Below are 18,017 nucleotides of genomic sequence, written 5' to 3' on the forward strand. Positions count from 1 at the left end.
CACTACAGTATCAGTATCATGTATTATGATATGTGATATGAAAATAGATTTTTATACAGCTGTAACATTAAGGCCACAGACAGTTGAAGTGAGAAACTGCTATCAGAAAACTGTTTGCAGTTTTTTTTAAATAGATTTATTGCATAGGAAGGTGTGTTACAGCGGCACCTGTGAGTGGGAGCAAGATTTTAGGCAGCACATGAACATTTTGTCTCTGAAGTTGATGTGTGGAAAACAAACCAACAAAAAAGAGCAAAACTGCGACTCTTGTGGGACGTCCTCGGTCTGCAGTGGTTAGGACCCACCAAAACCAGTGAACTTCAAACAGGGTCAGTGATGACCAAGACTCTGATGCACATAGGGAGCAAAGGCCAGTAGAAAAGCAACCGTAGCTCAAATAGCTAAAAGTAATGTTGGTTCCAATAAAAAACACAGTGCACGGCACTTTGTTGCGTGTGTTCTGTGAAGCCACAGACTGGACAGTGTGTCCATTTTGACCCATGTTTGACACGAGAGCCTACGATGCGCAACTGAGCATCAGAACTGGACTGTGGAGCAGTGAAAGACCATGTCCTGGTCTGATGAATGTGGATGGCCAGGTTCATCTGCATCAGTTCCCCGGGTCAGACGTGGCACCAAGATGCACTATGGGAAGGAAGTATGTGTGCAGAGGCCGTGTGTCCTCACATTCATGTGGATGATACTTTGACATGTCTCACCCACCTGAACATTGTTGCTGACCATGTAAACCCCTTCATGGAAACAGGATTCTCTGAGGGCAGACGACTCTCTCAGCAGGAAAATCCACACTGCAAAATAGTTCAAAGATGGTTTGAGGAACGCAACAAACTCCAGACATCTGTGGGTTGTGCTGGAGAAACAAGTCCCATCCATAAAGACCCCCATGTCCCAGCTGACAGCTTGGTGTCACATACCACAGCGACCTTTACAGGTCAAGTGGAGTCCAGCGGGTCAGAGAATGAGTCTCCCTCTACATTTACCCCAAAACACTGTGTGTTTATCCATCCATTCACCGCTTATCCTGTTGAGCCTGTCCAAGCTGTTACAGGGTGAGAGACAGGTGTCCAGTCTGTCTCAGGGCCAACACAGAGAGACATACACAGACAGACAACGTTTCACACTCTCATTCACACCATTAGGCAACTGAGAGTCACTAGTTAACCAACATGCATGTTAGAAAACACACAAGTGTAATTTTTCATGGGGCAATATGACAAAGAATGGAGCCATTCATCTGCAAAATGACCAACTTCATTTACAAGGGTATCAGGTCATAGTGGGTTGTGATGCTTAAAGCAGATCAGCTCTGTGCATTTAAACTCATGCTGCAGCTGAATGTGAATAAATATCATAAACATGTGTTGTTCTGGATTTATTCTTCATGTGAGTTTTACTTTGACTCTGCAGCACATTTCTCCATCTCATCAAACATGTTGTCATTTTACCTCCTGATTAATAAAGAAAACCAGTCTCTCATAAACAGCAGTTTCCAATTTATTCTCTTATATGTGTGTTTCGCTGTGTCTCAGACGGCTGGAGTTACTGTACAGACAAACAACCGGTCACAGATTAAACAGCCAGTTTTATGATGGCAGCAAGGATTAACATATTATTATATTGGTCACGTTGGTAAAGCTGCTCAGTTGAATTTGACGAAAGCTTTTTATGCAGAACAAATACTGTAACTTTAATACATGAAGTACAGTCGTTTGTTAATACCTGTACTTTTAAACTTTGTACTTATCATCTGAGAATTTCAGTGAAACCTGCTCTGTACTTGATGCTTTATGTAACAGAACCCGTCAGGTTTATGTTCAAACTCATTGTGAAATGGTTTTACCCCAAAACTTTTATTTGTAGCTCACACAGAATGTGGCACAACATAGTGTAAGCTGCAATCAGCTGTGACACCTGGACAGGTACATCGTCTTAAATCGCAGTAGGAACTTTAAGAATCCTGATAATTTTTATAAAATCCACTAAACATTTTCTTTTGAGAAAACTAAAAATAAGAAAAGGAAAAACTGAAATCAAACTTGTGTCTGAACTCAATTATACTAAACAACAAGTTGATTCTAAAATCTAAAATCTAATCTAAGGTCTTTGTGTTGGAGACATGTGACACTGTTGATGATGAGGATTTTTATTGTTCACAGTGACCAACAATAAAGTTTGAAGAGCTGAATGTTGAAGATCAGGCTTCACCAGCTGATTTGTCTTTACCTGCAGACAAACATGAAAAGAGACGAGCGTCAGGACCTTCGTCATCAGCAGGAAAGAGAAACCACAGAAACCATTGGACAGATTCAAACTAATGACAGAGCTGAGCTGAGCCACCAGGGGGAGCAGTCGGACAAAGCAGGACTTTTACTGGACAACAACAGCAGCAGCAGAGATCTCTGGTCAAAGCCATGGACATTTATGTGGACTTTAGACGAGGAAAAAGGGAAATTTAAAGAGTTAATGAATGGACCTGTGTGTGAACATACACTTGTTTATTATGTGGTTGTGGACAAAGATGGAGGAGCTGGAAGAAACTGATGTTTGTCAGAAGCTGTTAGAAGATGGACATTAGGACACAGGATATGAGGGTTAGGGAAAGACCTAGGTCTGGGCAATAAGACTTAAAAGCTAGCTTTCCAAAAACTGCTCCCAGTAGTCCACCATTACGTCCAAGTCCATCTCAAACCAGTGCAGAGTTCAGATGTAACACACACATTCCTGCTGACAGCTGCTGATGTTTGACTGAAAAAAAAGTCTAACAGTTATTTGGAGAACAGGTGTGAGGACGTCTGAGAGTTTGACGAGGTGTGAACACTGATTTTTACTGCAGTGGGACAAGTTTATAACATGTCGGGACAGTCTGTTGGTCTAAGCTGCAGCCTGTCCTGTTCGTGGCCTGAGATACATGGTAACATCAGTGGTCATCTTCCAAACAGTGGTTCTGGATCCCACTGATGGATGATCTGGGTCTTTAGACCACAAACCAATCAGAAAACCACAGGTTTGACACAGGTCACTAGAAACGGGGGACATTATGTGCTATTCCGCCATATTTTCCCTAACCATGAAAAGGTCCACACTGTCCTCAAGAGTCAGCTCATTTTAGTGACTTAACCAATCTTCAGAAATTTAAAGTCAGACAGACAATGTTGGACATAGGTTTTCTGATTTCACTCTATTGCTACAATCACTGCACAAAGCAATGGTCTCAAATCTCAATTAAACAGTTTGACACAGACTCTAACCCTGAGACCTGCACAGTGGGACACACTAACTTATACACTTGATGTAGGACAGTCTGAAGACGCCTGTAATGGAGTCAGAGAGAAGAGAGTGAATCCCCATAATACGACACAAACACATCTGTGCTACTTTTACTGTTTGGGGATGAGGTTCGACGTAGAGGATTAGGGGACGAAATGCTTTGTGCAGGATACAGGAGAAAAAGTGTGTGTGTGTGTGTTTACACTGTACGTACAGTCAGGTTTGATTGAAGCTGCTGGAGCTGGTGGAGGTGCAGTAGGTGGTTTGGCACAGGTGTAGGACACCTCCAGGTATCTGGTCTGCTCCTTACAGGGATATTCACCAAACACATGCTCAGTGACTGGGACCTTACAGGACCTTCTGTTAGCACAGCTGGAGACACACACACACAGAAAATACACACAGTGTTAACATGCTGCTGCTGATGATGATGATGATGATGATGATGGGCGTCTACAGAAAAACACTACTTCAGCAAAAAACAGAATTTCCTCCTAATTTAGCTGTAAATTACCAGCAAAGACCCACAGAGTTTGGACACGATTAGAGGAGAAACAGAGAAAGTGACATGTACAGGTTTTTAAAGTTTAGTTTAACTCTATGACATATTCATAATTTCATAACAGGTCACTTTATTTTACAGGCACAGTTTTAAAGCATGTGAGTGTTTTTTCTTCATCATCGGCAGTTTGAAGAGAAAAGTCAAATTATTCCAAATTTTAGTGGTTGAATATTCCCGATTCAACCACTATGAAGCAGAAACATCCATCACATTAACGTTTACAGATTAAAAATGAGCAGTTCAAAGTCAGAAGAATCTCTAGGAAACTCTCTAGAAATGGATATTGACACATTTACGAGCTGTTTTCACTCACAGACTTTACAGTTTGCGTTTTTTCCCTCTAAGCGTTTGAGAATAACGAGCACATACGTCGTGTATAACTAGCATCAAGCTGTGAGGCCTCCTGAAACGTTTCCCAGCGATTTAGAAATAAATTATGAAAACAGTTTCTAGCTGCCAGTCTTGTTAGAAAATACTGGATCTGAAAACGAAAGAAAAACTTACTTTTAATCTTCAATACATCTACTACAATAACCATGAGCCTCAGCTGCTGTTGCTAAGAAGCCGGTGACTCGGGCTCAAACACTTGAACTGATCCATAATCAGAAAACGAGATAAACTGTGACCCTCTGTGACTGGAAGGGTTTGACCAGAGTGCATCATGGGAGCTGTAGTTGCCTTTTCTCTTTCACTTTTCATGTGCACAGACCTGGATTATGTGTCGAAGAATCAGATCTTTTCAAACACAAAAAGTGAACATGAGTTTTCTTACAGATCCTCCACCACCATCTCGGCCCAGGGGAAGCTGCAGTACTGGTTGTGTCCGTCATCCGGGTGGGGTTTTCCCTCCCCACACCTCGTCCCCATGCCGACCTTATACAGGATGTGACCCAGCTTTATCTTAGTGCCCACGTCTGCAGGAGAACAAGAAGTTTCAGGCTTATTCTCACAGAGGAGACGTTCTGATCCCTGATTTATAATTTCCTGATTGTGGTGACGATGACACACACAGCAGATTTACTGAGACAAAGTCTCAGCAGCTCTAATTAAACCTGTGATGTTAAGAGAGATTTTACAGGAAAATAACAAGAACAAGTACTTAAGTACATTTTTTACTTATCTGTACTTTACTGAAGTAGATTTGATTATGGCTACTTTGACGTTTACTCCACTACATCTAAGATCAGATGCAGTAATGTTTCTCTGAAACTGTCTCCACAGATCTGCATTCACTGCTCAGGAGTGAAAACCTGTGGACTAATGATCTGTGTTCAGACATGAAGTTGCTGAATTCATGTTAAACCGTGTCTTTAAATGGGATCAGTGAATGCTGTGTCACAGTCACTCTGTCATGTCAGAGTCCATCAAACGACGTCCCTCTGCTTCAGCAAACTGCACTGAGAGCTGGGACAGAGCTGGTCCCTGCTGATTGTCGTCCTCCTTCTGTGGGACGCAGCCACATTCAGTAGTGCTCAGTGGAATGAAGCTACTTACCACAGGAGATCTCAGCGGTAGCGTTGTGACAGGCGTACACCACTTTACCCTCTGTGAAAACACACACAGGTCAGGCTGCCATCATCTTCCTCCATTTCCCATCAGCCCTCACTCCGTTTGTAGTCAAACATCTTTAGTACCGTCTCCGTGTTTCCTGACTTTTACAACATCCAACTGCAAATTTACACTTTTGTGCAATTCCACAAAACTCTGTTGGTGCATTTACTTCAAACATTAACGCATTAAAATGTTAATTGTAAGTACAAAGTATCCTCAGAAACTCACCACAAGCACAGGGGAAGCACCAAACTGCAGCCAGAACTGGAAACACCAAACACATTTCATCAGTTTAATACTTTAACACATGCAGATGAGTATTTGTATTTCTATTGAAACTATTTATTAGGGTTTTTTTCCCCCCAAGTTAAACAACAGTTTAAACCAGTGTTTGTCTTCTCGTGCATCACTGGGACAACAGTTAAAACTCCGACAAAAAAAAACAACATTTGAATGTTTGAATCAGCAGAGACAATACTCACAGCCGAAGACGAGCAGCCTCAGTGGGACCATGTTGGCGTCTCTCAGCTTCTGTCGTCCACCTGCAGAGGGTCTGACAGTGAAAGCAGCATCTGGACGTCCTGGTATTTATACGTCTGTCCTGACAGGAGACGCGCAGACGCCAGCTGCAGGCATGTGGGGGCCCCTGACCCAGATGTGAGGGACATGTAAAACCCTGCAGAGCTGCAGGAGGGAAAAGATAAAACCACAGGTTTCAGGTCCAGGTGCTCCTCATTCTGCTCCACATTTCTCATTAAGAGGCTGAAAACATCTGGATGTGTTAACTGAAGGGAAACCGTGTTCACTAAGATGCTCAAATGTACTAAATGAGATGTTGTGAAGAAGCCAAAGCTCTGAGTACACTGCACTACACACTGTACATATTAAGTGTGTGAGTTTAAAGTCAGACACTGAATCCATGACCCAGAATTCCCAGCAGACAGGTGATGATTAAAGCTCTCACAGTAACCTGGCTACAGACTTTTGGCAACAATTCAAATAATCTGGTTTTGTTCTCACTGATGCTCATTTGCCAGGTTGGAAAATGACTGATCCAATCGCAGCTTCATGGGCAGGAATAAGAAGGACGGCGTCGTCTCCGTGCACCACAGGGACAAAAAAGACACAATGAGAAGTTTGCAGCTGCTCAGGTTGTTCATCAGGAGAAACAGTAACTCTCACATCAGCATATTTTAACATAGACTGTGTTACCCAGGTACTGTGTAATGCTGCTGCACACATTTGTGCATCAGTAGAAAAATCCCCAAATCCATCAACCCATATTTTATTCACAATAGAACATGAACAACATATCAGATGATTATTTTCTATGTAATTGGCCATTTTCTACACTATGCATTTCCACTTTCAATACTCAATACATTTTCTTTACTTGTTACTGAAATTACCTTGGAAGTCTTTGCTTGTAATGGAGTATTTCTTCACTATAGTACTAATACATTTACTTCAGTAAAGGCTCCACAGGAGCAACAGCCACAAAGTATTGAATTAAAAACAATTGAATAAACTTTTCTCTGGACAAACACAACGTAGTATAAATTACAGGACTTTTTTTATTTGCTGAAAAGTTGGTAAAAGGTTGGTATTTTTGCTCAGTGACAGTATTAGATATTAAATGATAAAGACGGCTTATTTAATTTCATATAATATGGGTTGTTGAATTTCTGAACAGTTCAGAGCAGAGTGACTTTGACACTAACAGAGGACTTAGTGTCAAAGTTTGGTTCTTTTGTTGAAGGAGTAAAAGGCAAAATGAAAACTGATATAAACTGAACAGCTCACAGTGTTTTACTGTAACAGAGAGCTCAGCTTCACAAACAACAAGACTCAGGAAATGTCCCAACATGCATCAGCCGTGTTTTCCAGGTGGCCCCCAGGCTCATAAATCCCTCAGAGCCTGCAGCAGGTTGTAATTCAGACACATCTGATGTAAGGACAGTATGGAGCTGATGTCTGAGGGAAAATGTTAATGACACACAGTTAGTTTCATTAGAAAATCATCAGTTCAAAATATTTAGCTGTCAAATAAAAAAAGTATTTAAGCCAAATTGTGCTCTGTGTGAGTAGTTATTGTATCAGTGTTAATTACAATTAGAATCTTACAATATTCTAAATTAATATTAAGTAATAAAAGCAAACTCATGTAAACTTTGATCCTGAGCTAGTTAAAGTTTTACTAACCCTGGAAATGATGCAGGTGAAAACTTTTACTTTCACCTGCACTTTGAGTTTTTAAGAGGTGAAGTTCCGTTAAATGGAGTTTTTCCTCTCCACTGTTGCCTAGAACTTGCTCCAGGGGGAATTGTTGGGTTCTCTCTATACATCTTTATAATCTAGACTTTATTCTGTAAAGTGCCTTGAGATGACTTTGTTGTGAAATTGCGCTATATAAATAAAGTTGAATTGAATTGAATGTTTCTCTGTAAAAACACATGATCAAACAAATGCACTGAACACTGGTCAAAGCCAAAACTGTTTCTGAAAGGTCCTGTAGTGATGTGGATTTTTTTCATCAAAGTACCACATGATGAGGTTCTGGGTGTGAAAAGCCTCAGATACACTTGATAAAATGTATCTTTAGGTTAGAAGGAGAAAACGTTTAATTCACAGCTGCAAGAAGTTTTTTTTTTTTACAGTTGAAATTCTTATGACAGTGTTATAAAATCCAGGAACAAGGCTGATTATTCATTTTCCTTTTCAGGACCAACTGCAAATCCAGTCATATTCCATATTAATTCCTCTCTGAAAGACAAAGTGGAAGTAAAAATCCCATCATAAAACCACTTCACAGTCATGAATCCTGTAACTTCACTCATAGTGGATTTGAAACCAGTGTTGTCCTGCAAGTTTTACATTCAATCATTCAAAAGTGACTTTTAACTGAGAAACACACACTCAGGGACATTTTGGGGTTTAGTGTCAGTGCTCAAGTCCACGTGACCAGAAGGAACAGGAACGTGTACCTGACCTACAGATATCAGCACGTCCATGTGACGGCCATAATGAAATGAAGGTGAACCCACCCTGATTAGATCTGGGGTCAAAGTCACAGTTATTCCGTCCAATCAGCTTCCTGCTTCTGCTGACACACATTTACCTGCTTCAGCTCTCAGTCATCTCTTACAGTGGAGTGTGTACTTTCCTTTATGAAGGTGAAATGACGCAGAAACTATTTCAGGTGAGTCTTTGAGTCTTTTATCAAAGAAATATGGCAATAAATAGAAATCTGCATTTGTTGTCCAGTATATTAGGAACAGTTCAGCAGTTTGATGCGGTACGATACAAATTGAAGAACCTCAAGGTTCAGTGTTTGATGAGATGGAAAATGTCCTTGTTTATGGGTTGAGATAATTTCATAACTTAACTCTTGGTCCAGTCTGGGTTCTCCGAACACCTGACGTTACAGTGACGTCTCTTAGCCAAACACCACAACCTGCAGCAGGAGAAATGACAAATGAATCTTTACTTAAGGTTTTACACTCTGGGCTGTTCAACTGTTTCTAGTTCTTCATTTCAGTGTATTTAATTTCTAACATGGTACAAATGTTTTCAGCTTGAATATTGTTTTAATGTAATGATATTTATTGCTGCGTAGCATTGAGTAATTCAGGCCTCTATCAGTTTACACATCAGAACCTCTCCCTGTTATTCAGGCCAAAGTCCAACACAATCTTTATCATCAGTGTGTGCAGAAGACTTTACGTGGCATTTAAAGAGCAGCCACTGTCAGTGAGACTCATTAAATGTTAACTTCATCATGTTACATATTATTACAATCATCAGGTCTATTTGAATGTATCTGCATTCACACAGACACGAGCTCTGTTCTGATTTTGTAACGTGTGTTTGTTCCTGCAGTGAAACTCTCACACAGTGACAATATGGCTGCAGCATCTGGTGAGTCCACTCACACTATTACAGACTAACTGTTAATGTGTTTCAAATGATTAGACTTCATTTCACTTCATCCACATGCAGCTGTTTCACAGACGAACACAGCAGGGAAATTAGTTTCTGGTAGGTGGTTAAACTTGTGTTATCTGTGGTTTAAATTACAGTCTCCTGCTCATAAGCCACCTATGTCCACTCATTCCTTAGTCATCCAGCTTTGTTTCTATGGACATTTGGCTTCATTTAAAGAAGCTGTAACATCTAATTAAAATCTAACCACTGACTTTTTTCTGATTGAGATTCACTCAAACTGTCAGTAGATCTCTGCTCTGCTGCCACTGCTTTTCAGTAAGTCCATGTCAAGTCTCCTTTTCTTTTCTGAGTGTAGGAGCCCAATTCTTCATTTTTTTAAATTCTTAAAAATTCTAAAAAAACTTCCATAGAATTTCTCCACAGATTATTTATTTAATTTCCCTCTGCCTTTATTAAGTGGAAATGTACAAAAATATTTTAAGGACTTATGGTCAAAAGTTAAAGCATGTGACAGCTATTCAACTAATCACTTATACTGCAGCAAAAAGTAGGAAAAAAGACAATAATAGAACATTAAACAGCTGTTGACTGTCATCAGCAGGTGTATGACAGAATACACTGTTATAAAAAACTGTGATTGAATAAATAAACTTTCTGTTTCCCTACAGCTACAGATGACGTGCAACCGCTGAAGCGCGAAGGCAGCTTTAGAATCCTGCCACCTAACAGTGAGTTACACTGATCTGTGTCTAAATTATTCTGGTATTTTATTTTTTATTATGATCTAAACTGATGTTAGCAGACAAAAAATATCCCTTTGAAAGAAATACACAAAACTAACCGAGGTCTTGAAAGTTAGTAACACCTGACAGATTTTCTCTAATTTTGACTTTAACCAGCTCTGATTCCCTTCCTGCTGACATTGAGAGTTTTTTACACATGTCTGTCCTTTATATTTTATATTCCAGTGTCTGAGCTGAGGGTTGTTCTGCTGGGGAACAGCTGGTCTAAGAGAAGCTCAGTGGGGAACTTCATACTGGGAGAAGCTAAGTTCAACACTGGGGAAGAACCAGACAACTGTCTGAGAGTCAGAGGACGGTGGAAGGAGAATGAAATTGTTGTCATCAACACCCCGGAACTGCTGCTTCTCAACGTCTCCCAACACAAACTGACAGAGTTTCTAGAAACCTGTGTGAGTCTCTCTGCTCCTGGACCTCATGTGTTCCTGCTGGTTCTACAGCCTGAAGACTTCACTGAGGAACAAAAACTGAGACTCTGCAGAGTCCTTGAACTGTTCAATGATCAATCATTTGATCGTTCACTGGTTCTGATTTCAACACCCAGAGAGGATGAGGAGCAACATCCACCCTTACAAGACCTGATTAGAAGGTGCAGATACAGATACCTGAGACAGAAGAATCTTGAACGTGCAGAGCTGTTAACACGATTGGGTCAAACTGCAAAAGAGAACAATGGAGAACATCTGATCTGTGATGTACTTGAAGAAGAGGATCCAGGTTTAACAATAAGAACAAAGTCTAAACACAACGTCAAGACCACAAACCTGGTTCTGTGTGGGAGAGATGAAGAAATGAAGACCTCAGCAGCCAAGGCCATTTTAGGTCAGACAGAGCTTCATTCAGCCTCCAACTCATCAGAGTGTGTTAAAAATCAGGGAGAGGTGTGTGGACGTTGGGTTTCCCTGGTGGAGCTGCCTGCCTTGTATGGAAAACCTCAGGAGACAGTGATGGAGGAATCATTCAGGTGTATCTCCCTCTGTGATCCTGAGGGGGTCCATGCCTTCATCCTGGTCCTACCTGTGGGTCCCCTTACTGATGAAGACAAGGGAGAGTTACAGACCATCCAGAACACATTCAGCTCTCGAGTCAATGATTTCACCATGATTCTGTTCACTGTGGACTCAGATCCTACAGCTCCAGGTGTTGTTAACTTTCTACAGGGAAACAAGGAGATCCAGGAGCTCTGTCAGAGCTGTGGAGGAAGATCTGTTGTTCTCAACATCTGGGACAAGAAGCAGGTCTCTGAGGTGTTGGATTATGTGGAAAAATCCAGATGTTTCACTAAGGACATGTTCACCAAGGCCCAGATGGAGAAGATTTTAGAGCATGAAAACAGTAATGCAGGACTTAAAGCTGAGCTGCAGGATCTGAAACAGCAAAGTAAGATGGGAGGTGATGAAGATCTGAGCAGAGAACCTCTCAGGATGGTGTTGATTGGTAAGACTGGCAGTGGGAAGAGTTCAACAGGAAACACGATTTTAGGTGCAAAGCATTTCAATCCCAGAATCTCCCCAAAGCCTCCAGTCAAGTTTTGTGAGAGAGCAACAGGACAGATCGATGGACGACCTGTTGTTGTGGTCAACACTCCTTCGTTGTTTGATTCAACTCTGTCTGAGGATGAATTTGAGCACGAGATTAAAAATTGCATCAGCTTGTCGTCTCCTGGACCTCATGTCTTCTTACTGGTGCTGCAGATCAGAAACTTTACACAAGAGGATAAAGACGCTGTGGAACTGATCAAAAAACACTTTGGCAAGAAATCTCAAGATTTCATCATCATTATCTTCACCAGAGGAGATGAACTGGAAGATCAGACGTTTGAGAGTTACATCGAAGACTGTGGTGGCTTCGTCAAACAGCTGATAAAGGACTGTGGAGGAAGATATCAGGTCTTCAATAACAGAGACAAGTCCACACAAGTCCATGAGCTGCTGACAAAGATTGAGAGCATGGTGAAGGACAATGGAGGCTACTATGACATGTTTGCTAACACAGAGGAGTCAGTACGAATACGAGCAGAGAGGATTGTGAAAGAAAAGGAAGAAGAGATGAAGAGAAAAGAGGACGACCTGAGGAGAAAATATGAGAAAGATTTGAAAACACTGGAAGCAGAAACTGAACGAGAGAGAAAACAGAGAGAAAAACAGCTGAAGGAAAAAGATGAAACCATCAACAAGGAGCGAGAGGAGAGAAAGAAAGAACGAGAGGAAGCGGAAAAGAGACGGAAAAAAGTAGAAGAAACTCTGCGACAGGATTGGAGAAGGAAACTAGAAGCTTCTGAGAAAATAGTTCAGTCAGAAAGAGAGCAAAGACAAAATGCTGAGAAGAAGCTGGAGATGTACAGAAAAGAGATGAAGAGAGATCGAGAGGCCTGGGATAAAGAAAAGAAGGACATGTGGGAACAAAAAAATCAGGAGCTAAAACTCAACCTGGAGGAGGAGAAGAGCAGTAAGCAAAAGATTCAGGAGGATTACAACAGGAAGAGGAGGAGGTGGATGTATTCTTTGATTGCATTGTTAATATTTCCTTTAACGTCAGCTTTATTATATATATACATATACAGGTAGTATATCCTCCTCAAGCAGCCACATCACTCAGAATCTCAGTTTGACTGTTTATGGCAGCCATTTTAAAATGTTTTAATTTAATCTTTTCAGTTTTTTACAGTTATAGTTTATATCTGACTGTTTAAATAGCATTGGCCTTCGTAACTTGGTTCTAAATGTACTATAGTTTGTGCAGCTCTGCATTTCCATGGACACAGTACTGTAAAGTGACCATTTCAGGTAATGCACAGAAAAATACACGGAGTTGAGTTTTACTGTGTTTCTGTTGTGTTTAGTCTTAAAACAATTAATTAATTCTATAAATTCTGGGCCAAATAAATTGGTGAAATTGTTTTTTATTTACAATTAGTATGAATATTATTTTGCTTCTATGTGTATTGGATGTGTGCATTTCATAAGTTGTATATTGTTCTTTTGTTTTTTTACAAATAAAAATTGTTACAATAACATTAATATGAGTGGTAGAGCATTGGGTTGAGATGCAGAAGGCTGCAGGTTCGAATCCCACCCCAACAGGTGTGGCCCAGCCCAGCCACCAAGGACGATCTCAGTACGTTGTCCCGAGCCCGGATAAAATGGGAGGGTGGTGGCAGGAAGTGAATCCAGCGAACAAACCGACGCTAAACCAACGTGAAGAACATGTTCCTGTGTGGCAACTCTTGAAGGGACAAACTGAAAGTTGTTGACACAATTACTATGAATAGTAATATTTTGTTTGTTTGTTTTCAGCAAATGGCTGAAAGTTATTTTCTGTGATGAATAACTTTTTACAGATTTTCTCATTGTGAACAATAGCTGAAAGATTACAAAAATTATGTTCTAAAATATAAAATCTGACATCTTCACTTTGCGCCTACTATGTAAGTAATTCTTGATGGGCCTCTTTGCTCCTCATATCTGTTTCATAACCTGTTTTTGCTGGTTTTGTGCAGAGTGCGCATGGAAGAACAAGTAATTGTACATTAAGCTAAAGGAAGTGTGTTTGTAAAACTGTATTTGTACTTAAGGTTTGATCATCCATAAAGATTGTACAAAGAGTTATACACACTAGCATTGTTATGCTAATACTACACGTGTACTACTGTGTGTATAGTTATGTGTGACCGGGCCTCAGCTGACAGCTCTTCTTGTAATGGAAAGACCTGCGTTGTGTTGTGAGTAATGTGGAATGAAGTGAGGACAACCGCTGTCTTGCCAACCAGAAGAGAGTTTATTCTCTCATCAAAGTTCTTTGTAAAATGAAATTAAAAATATATGAGTACAGCATCTTCATTTGACCAGGCTCCTACATGCTTATGAAAAACAGGAGCGGATCCCATGAGAAACCGACTGTTTGCTTTGCTAGACAAACTTTTCTGTCGTATTAATTTGCACAGTCCAGCAAATACACCCATAAATCTGAATGAACGCTAAAACAGCGATCTATTACATTTGAACGATTTTTTCCAAACATTGTTTGAAAAAACTTTTTTTCCCCGTTTAAAACATTCTTTAACATTATAAAAATAAGAGCACTTACACTGAATCACCCTTAATCAGAAAGACCACTGGCCGACTGAGAAAAGCTGCGCGAATCGACAGGAAGTGATGTCATGACTGGTGAAAGGTCACATATAGAAAATAAAATGAATGAAATAAAATGCAGAAAGTATGTATAATGCACAGAGACAATAATGCACATGCTACATATGCATATTAATATCTTGCAACTATAAATCCCTCATATCATAGCAGATATACAGTAGATTGCTTTTTCATTAATATGATTTTAGGATGTTTCTGTTACCAAATGGTCCAAACCGTACCAAACAGTCTCCACTGGATTGTATTTGACAATTTATTAGTAGTATTTATTTGAAGAAGTTATTGGTTATACAGTGCATCCAGAAAGTTTTCCCAGTTCTGAACTTTTTCCACATTTTGTTAGGCTACAGGCTTCCAAAATTAAATTCATTATTTTCATCAAAATTCTATAAACAATACCCATAATGACAATGTGAAGGATGTTTGTTTGAAAGCATATTTATTTGCGAAAAATAATCGCATGAACATAAGTATTCACAGCCTTTGCCATGACACTCAAGCTAGAGCTCTGGTGCATCTTGTTTCCACTGATCAGTGGAAAAACTATCATCACTATCATATATAAGTGGATCACTACAACTTGATTGGAGTCCACCTGGTGGAAATTCAGTTGATTGAACACGATTTGAAAAGCATACACCTGTCTGGATAAGGTCCCACAGTTAACAGTACATGTCAGAGCACAAACCAAGACATGAAGTCCAAGGAATTGTCTGTAGACCTCAGAGACAGGATTGTATCAAGGCACAGATCTGGGGAAGGGTACAGATAAGACTAGTCAGGATCAAGCGAAAGATTAATGCAGCATGTCCTTGATGAAAACCTGTTCCAGAGAACTCTGGAGCTCAGACTGGGGCAAGGATTTATCTTTCAGGACAACAGCCCTAAGCACACAGCCAAGATAACAAAGGAGTGGCTACAACTCTGAATGTCCTTGAGTGGCCCAGCCAGAGCCCAGACTGGAACCCGATTGAACATCTCTGGAGAGATCTGAAAATGGCTGTGCATCGATGCTCCCCATCCAACCTGATGGAGCTTGAGAGGTACTGAAAGAAGAATGGAAGAAACTGCCCATAAATCAGTGTTCCAAGCTTGTAGCATCATACTCCAAAAGACTTGAGGCTGTTATTGGTGCTAAAGGTGCTTCAACAAAGTATTAAGCAAAGGCCACAAATACTTTTTTTTAAAATGTCTAATAAATTTGCAAAGATTTCAAACAAACTTCTTTTTCTGTTGGTTAACATGGAAATCTGCACAAATAATTGATGCATACAGTAAGTTTATTGTATGCAAAATGGTCATAAGTTATTGTATTTACTGTTTTATTTCTTTATTGTAGAGTCTCTATTGTACAATCTACTACCAAATAAAGTGCCTTCTTTCATCTTTAATGAATACCCGTGTTGGCTGTGCAATATTTGAACCAAATTTAGAATTTTCAAAAACTTTATAGCACCAGTGAATTATGTTAATTTAATGTTATCAAGTCTGTATTGTAATTTATACGTAAACCCAATATCAATCTTAATCATCAAGAGATCAATGAACTGGCTGAATACAAATTATACACTGTCCATGTAAACCTAAATATTAGAAGGTTAAACTAAGTGAGTGTACATATTTTATAGAACATAGGTAGTTATATCATGATACATACCGATATAAATTAGGAATGACTCAATTTATTCTAGTAACAATATGGCAAAAGCTTAAACATTCATTACACGGAGACATCGACTTGCACTGCAAGAAATCTTCCTTAGATATGAATTTTCAAAAGCTGTAATATTTTACAAGCAGCTTTTAGGTGTTCTTGGTATGTGGAGTTGGGAAAACCCAACTAATGTATAAATAAAAATACCATAAATAATTTCTGACATAAATAATATTAGAAGTTCAGATAATTTTATTTAAGTCCAAGTTAGCAATACGACAGTTTAGATCTAAAGAATTAAAACCAAACACAGGTAAAAAGTCAGGTCAACAACAGCCATGTTGAACTGTGTATGCCAGAGTAACGTGTTCGTTTGAGTCCTTCTAGATTTTTTAAACTGCTGAGACTAAGGATGTACATCAGGCTGAGTCAAATGTAGTGTAACTATGCCCCTGCTGCCACACAGTCTACTTATATGTCAGTATATGTCAGTTGCTTTCTAAATTTACATTTGGTAATTTAGTACATAAAACAGATTTTATTGTACAGATTATCAAATAAGGAGTCATTTCATTTTTAGAAATAGAAAATAGAAATAGTAAATTAGATTCTATTTGTGGTTAACTTCTGTACAATCACACTTTCTTTTTTTTTGCTTGAGTTAATTATGTCTTAAGTTACCATTGCAGGTGGAGCTGCTGTGGGCTTCAGCTGTTAGAGGGTCTTCTTGTTCAGCTAAACAAAAGGATGCACCCCAGGAAGCAGCACTGCATTAAAAACAGACATGATTCTCTACCGGACATCACTGCGTAGGCTCAGGGACACTTCTAGAAATTAAGTTCACTGTGCAATCCACAAATGTAAGTTAAAGCTGTATCATCCTAAGAAGAAGCTGGAACTGGCCTGTCTGCAGTCCAGACCTTTCACCAATAGAAAACATTTGCTGTATCATAAAACTAAAAATCTGGCAGATAAGGCCCAGAACTGTGGAGCAGCTAGAATCCTGCGTCAGACAAAAATGGGACAACATTCCTCTGTAAAACTCCACGAATTGGTCTCCTCACTTCCCAGACGTTTGTTAAAAGAAGACAGGACGCTACACAATGGTAAAAATCACCCTGTTCCAACTTTTGTGAGATGTGTTGCTGCCATCAAATTAAAAATGAGCTAATATTTTCCATGAAATGGTAAAAATGTTCAGTTTGAACATCTGATATGTTGTTTGTGTTCTGTTGTGAATATGAATGTGGGTCGATGAGATCTTCAAATCGTTACATTTTGGTTTTATTCATGTTTTACACATCTTAACAAGTTCTTTGGAATAGGGGTTGTATTTAAAATTTATAATTGGGAACATGAAAATTCCAGCTTCTGGTCACAAATGGAGTGCACCCTTATTTATACAATTTACTGCTTGCTCCTGTTCATAGCTTTTAAAATGTTATAATGAATAATAAAAGCTGGTGCCAGAGTTGAAAATGACACACGTTACTGCCGTTTACCTGAAGGGAAAGTTGAAATCAAGTTGAATATAAGTGTTTTAACAGATATTACAAAAGTCTGCAGACTCATGATAGTTGATTAAAGACACTGTCAGCCTGTGTACTTGTGGTGTAACTGCAAACAGAGGAAAAGCCCTTGAAAGTAAATACTTCTAGGGGAAAGTTCCCCGGGTGGTGGTCCTGAGAACTAAGTCTCTAGAACTACTTCACTCACTACAGAAATACAGCCCCTGCATCGGCCTGTCAAACTGGTGTCAGTAAGATGAGTTTAGGGGCACTGCAAAGTTTAGGCCATCTGCGTTTCATTGGGAAAAGATGTGTGAGACCTTCAGGGACAGTGCAAATCACTTATTGCCACTGTTTGTCCCTTAAAACTCCAATAAAAAATAAACACATATGTTAATATGTAAACGCATAAATATATATGGCAAAAATAAATGTGTGATAAACCTCTACAATAAAAGGTTTTCATATTAGAAGTAGATTTAAATAAAGATTTAAGTAAAGTAAGTCGACATATAATCTAATTTTTTAAAATCTTGCTACTTTGAGTTGAAAAATACA

At 39.5% G+C, this 18,017-nt stretch overlaps 2 protein-coding genes across 5 annotated transcripts; one reads left to right on the forward strand and one right to left on the reverse strand.

Moving 5' to 3' along the window:
• Positions 1–1,497: 1,497 nt before the first annotated feature.
• Positions 1,498–11,051, reverse strand: LOC137135776 (L-rhamnose-binding lectin ELEL-1-like). Of its 4 annotated transcripts, XM_067520340.1 has the most exons (10): positions 10,911–11,051; positions 10,752–10,803; positions 8,788–8,855; positions 6,422–7,375; positions 5,884–6,085; positions 5,630–5,665; positions 5,345–5,395; positions 4,623–4,764; positions 3,503–3,660; positions 1,498–2,244 (listed from the first exon to the last, which is right to left on the reverse strand). In XM_067520340.1, exons 5-10 carry the CDS (start codon positions 5,912–5,914, stop codon positions 2,216–2,218), a joined length of 447 nt encoding a protein of 148 aa, XP_067376441.1. In that variant the 5' UTR covers positions 5,915–6,085; positions 6,422–7,375; positions 8,788–8,855; positions 10,752–10,803; positions 10,911–11,051; the 3' UTR covers positions 1,498–2,215. The 4 variants fall into 4 exon arrangements, with proteins under 4 accessions (XP_067376441.1, XP_067376439.1, XP_067376440.1 ...); XM_067520338.1 differs by lacking the exons at positions 8,788–8,855; positions 10,752–10,803; positions 10,911–11,051 and adding an exon at positions 8,446–8,580; XM_067520339.1 differs by lacking the exons at positions 8,788–8,855; positions 10,752–10,803; positions 10,911–11,051 and having other exon boundaries at positions 7,205–8,229.
• Positions 8,499–13,974, forward strand: LOC137135770 (GTPase IMAP family member 8-like). The gene is made up of 4 exons (XM_067520333.1): positions 8,499–8,600; positions 9,281–9,319; positions 10,015–10,074; positions 10,315–13,974. The coding sequence occupies exons 2-4, from the start codon at positions 9,304–9,306 to the stop codon at positions 12,711–12,713; spliced, it is 2,475 nt and encodes an 824-aa protein (XP_067376434.1). The 5' UTR covers positions 8,499–8,600; positions 9,281–9,303; the 3' UTR covers positions 12,714–13,974.
• The last annotated feature ends 4,043 nt before the right edge of the window (positions 13,975–18,017 follow it).

This window comes from Channa argus, chromosome 11 (assembly GCF_033026475.1).
Source record: "Channa argus isolate prfri chromosome 11, Channa argus male v1.0, whole genome shotgun sequence".
NCBI classification, from domain to species: domain Eukaryota; kingdom Metazoa; phylum Chordata; class Actinopteri; order Anabantiformes; family Channidae; genus Channa; species Channa argus.

Excerpts from the sequence above, each read along its gene's own strand:
- LOC137135776 (XM_067520340.1), bottom strand. The coding sequence starts at position 5,914 with ATGGTCCCACTGAGGCTGCTCGTCTTCGGCT. Across the intron at positions 5,666-5,883 it reads GAGGCTGCTCGTCTTCGGCT|TTCTGGCTGCAGTTTGGTGC; the intron begins GTGAGTATTGTC and ends TGGTGTTTCCAG. Across the intron at positions 2,245-3,502 it reads AGCTTCAATCAAACCTGACT|GTAAAGACAAATCAGCTGGT; the intron begins GTACGTACAGTG and ends GTTTGTCTGCAG.
- LOC137135770 (XM_067520333.1), top strand. Across the intron at positions 10,075-10,314 it reads TAGAATCCTGCCACCTAACA|TGTCTGAGCTGAGGGTTGTT; the intron begins GTGAGTTACACT and ends TTTATATTCCAG.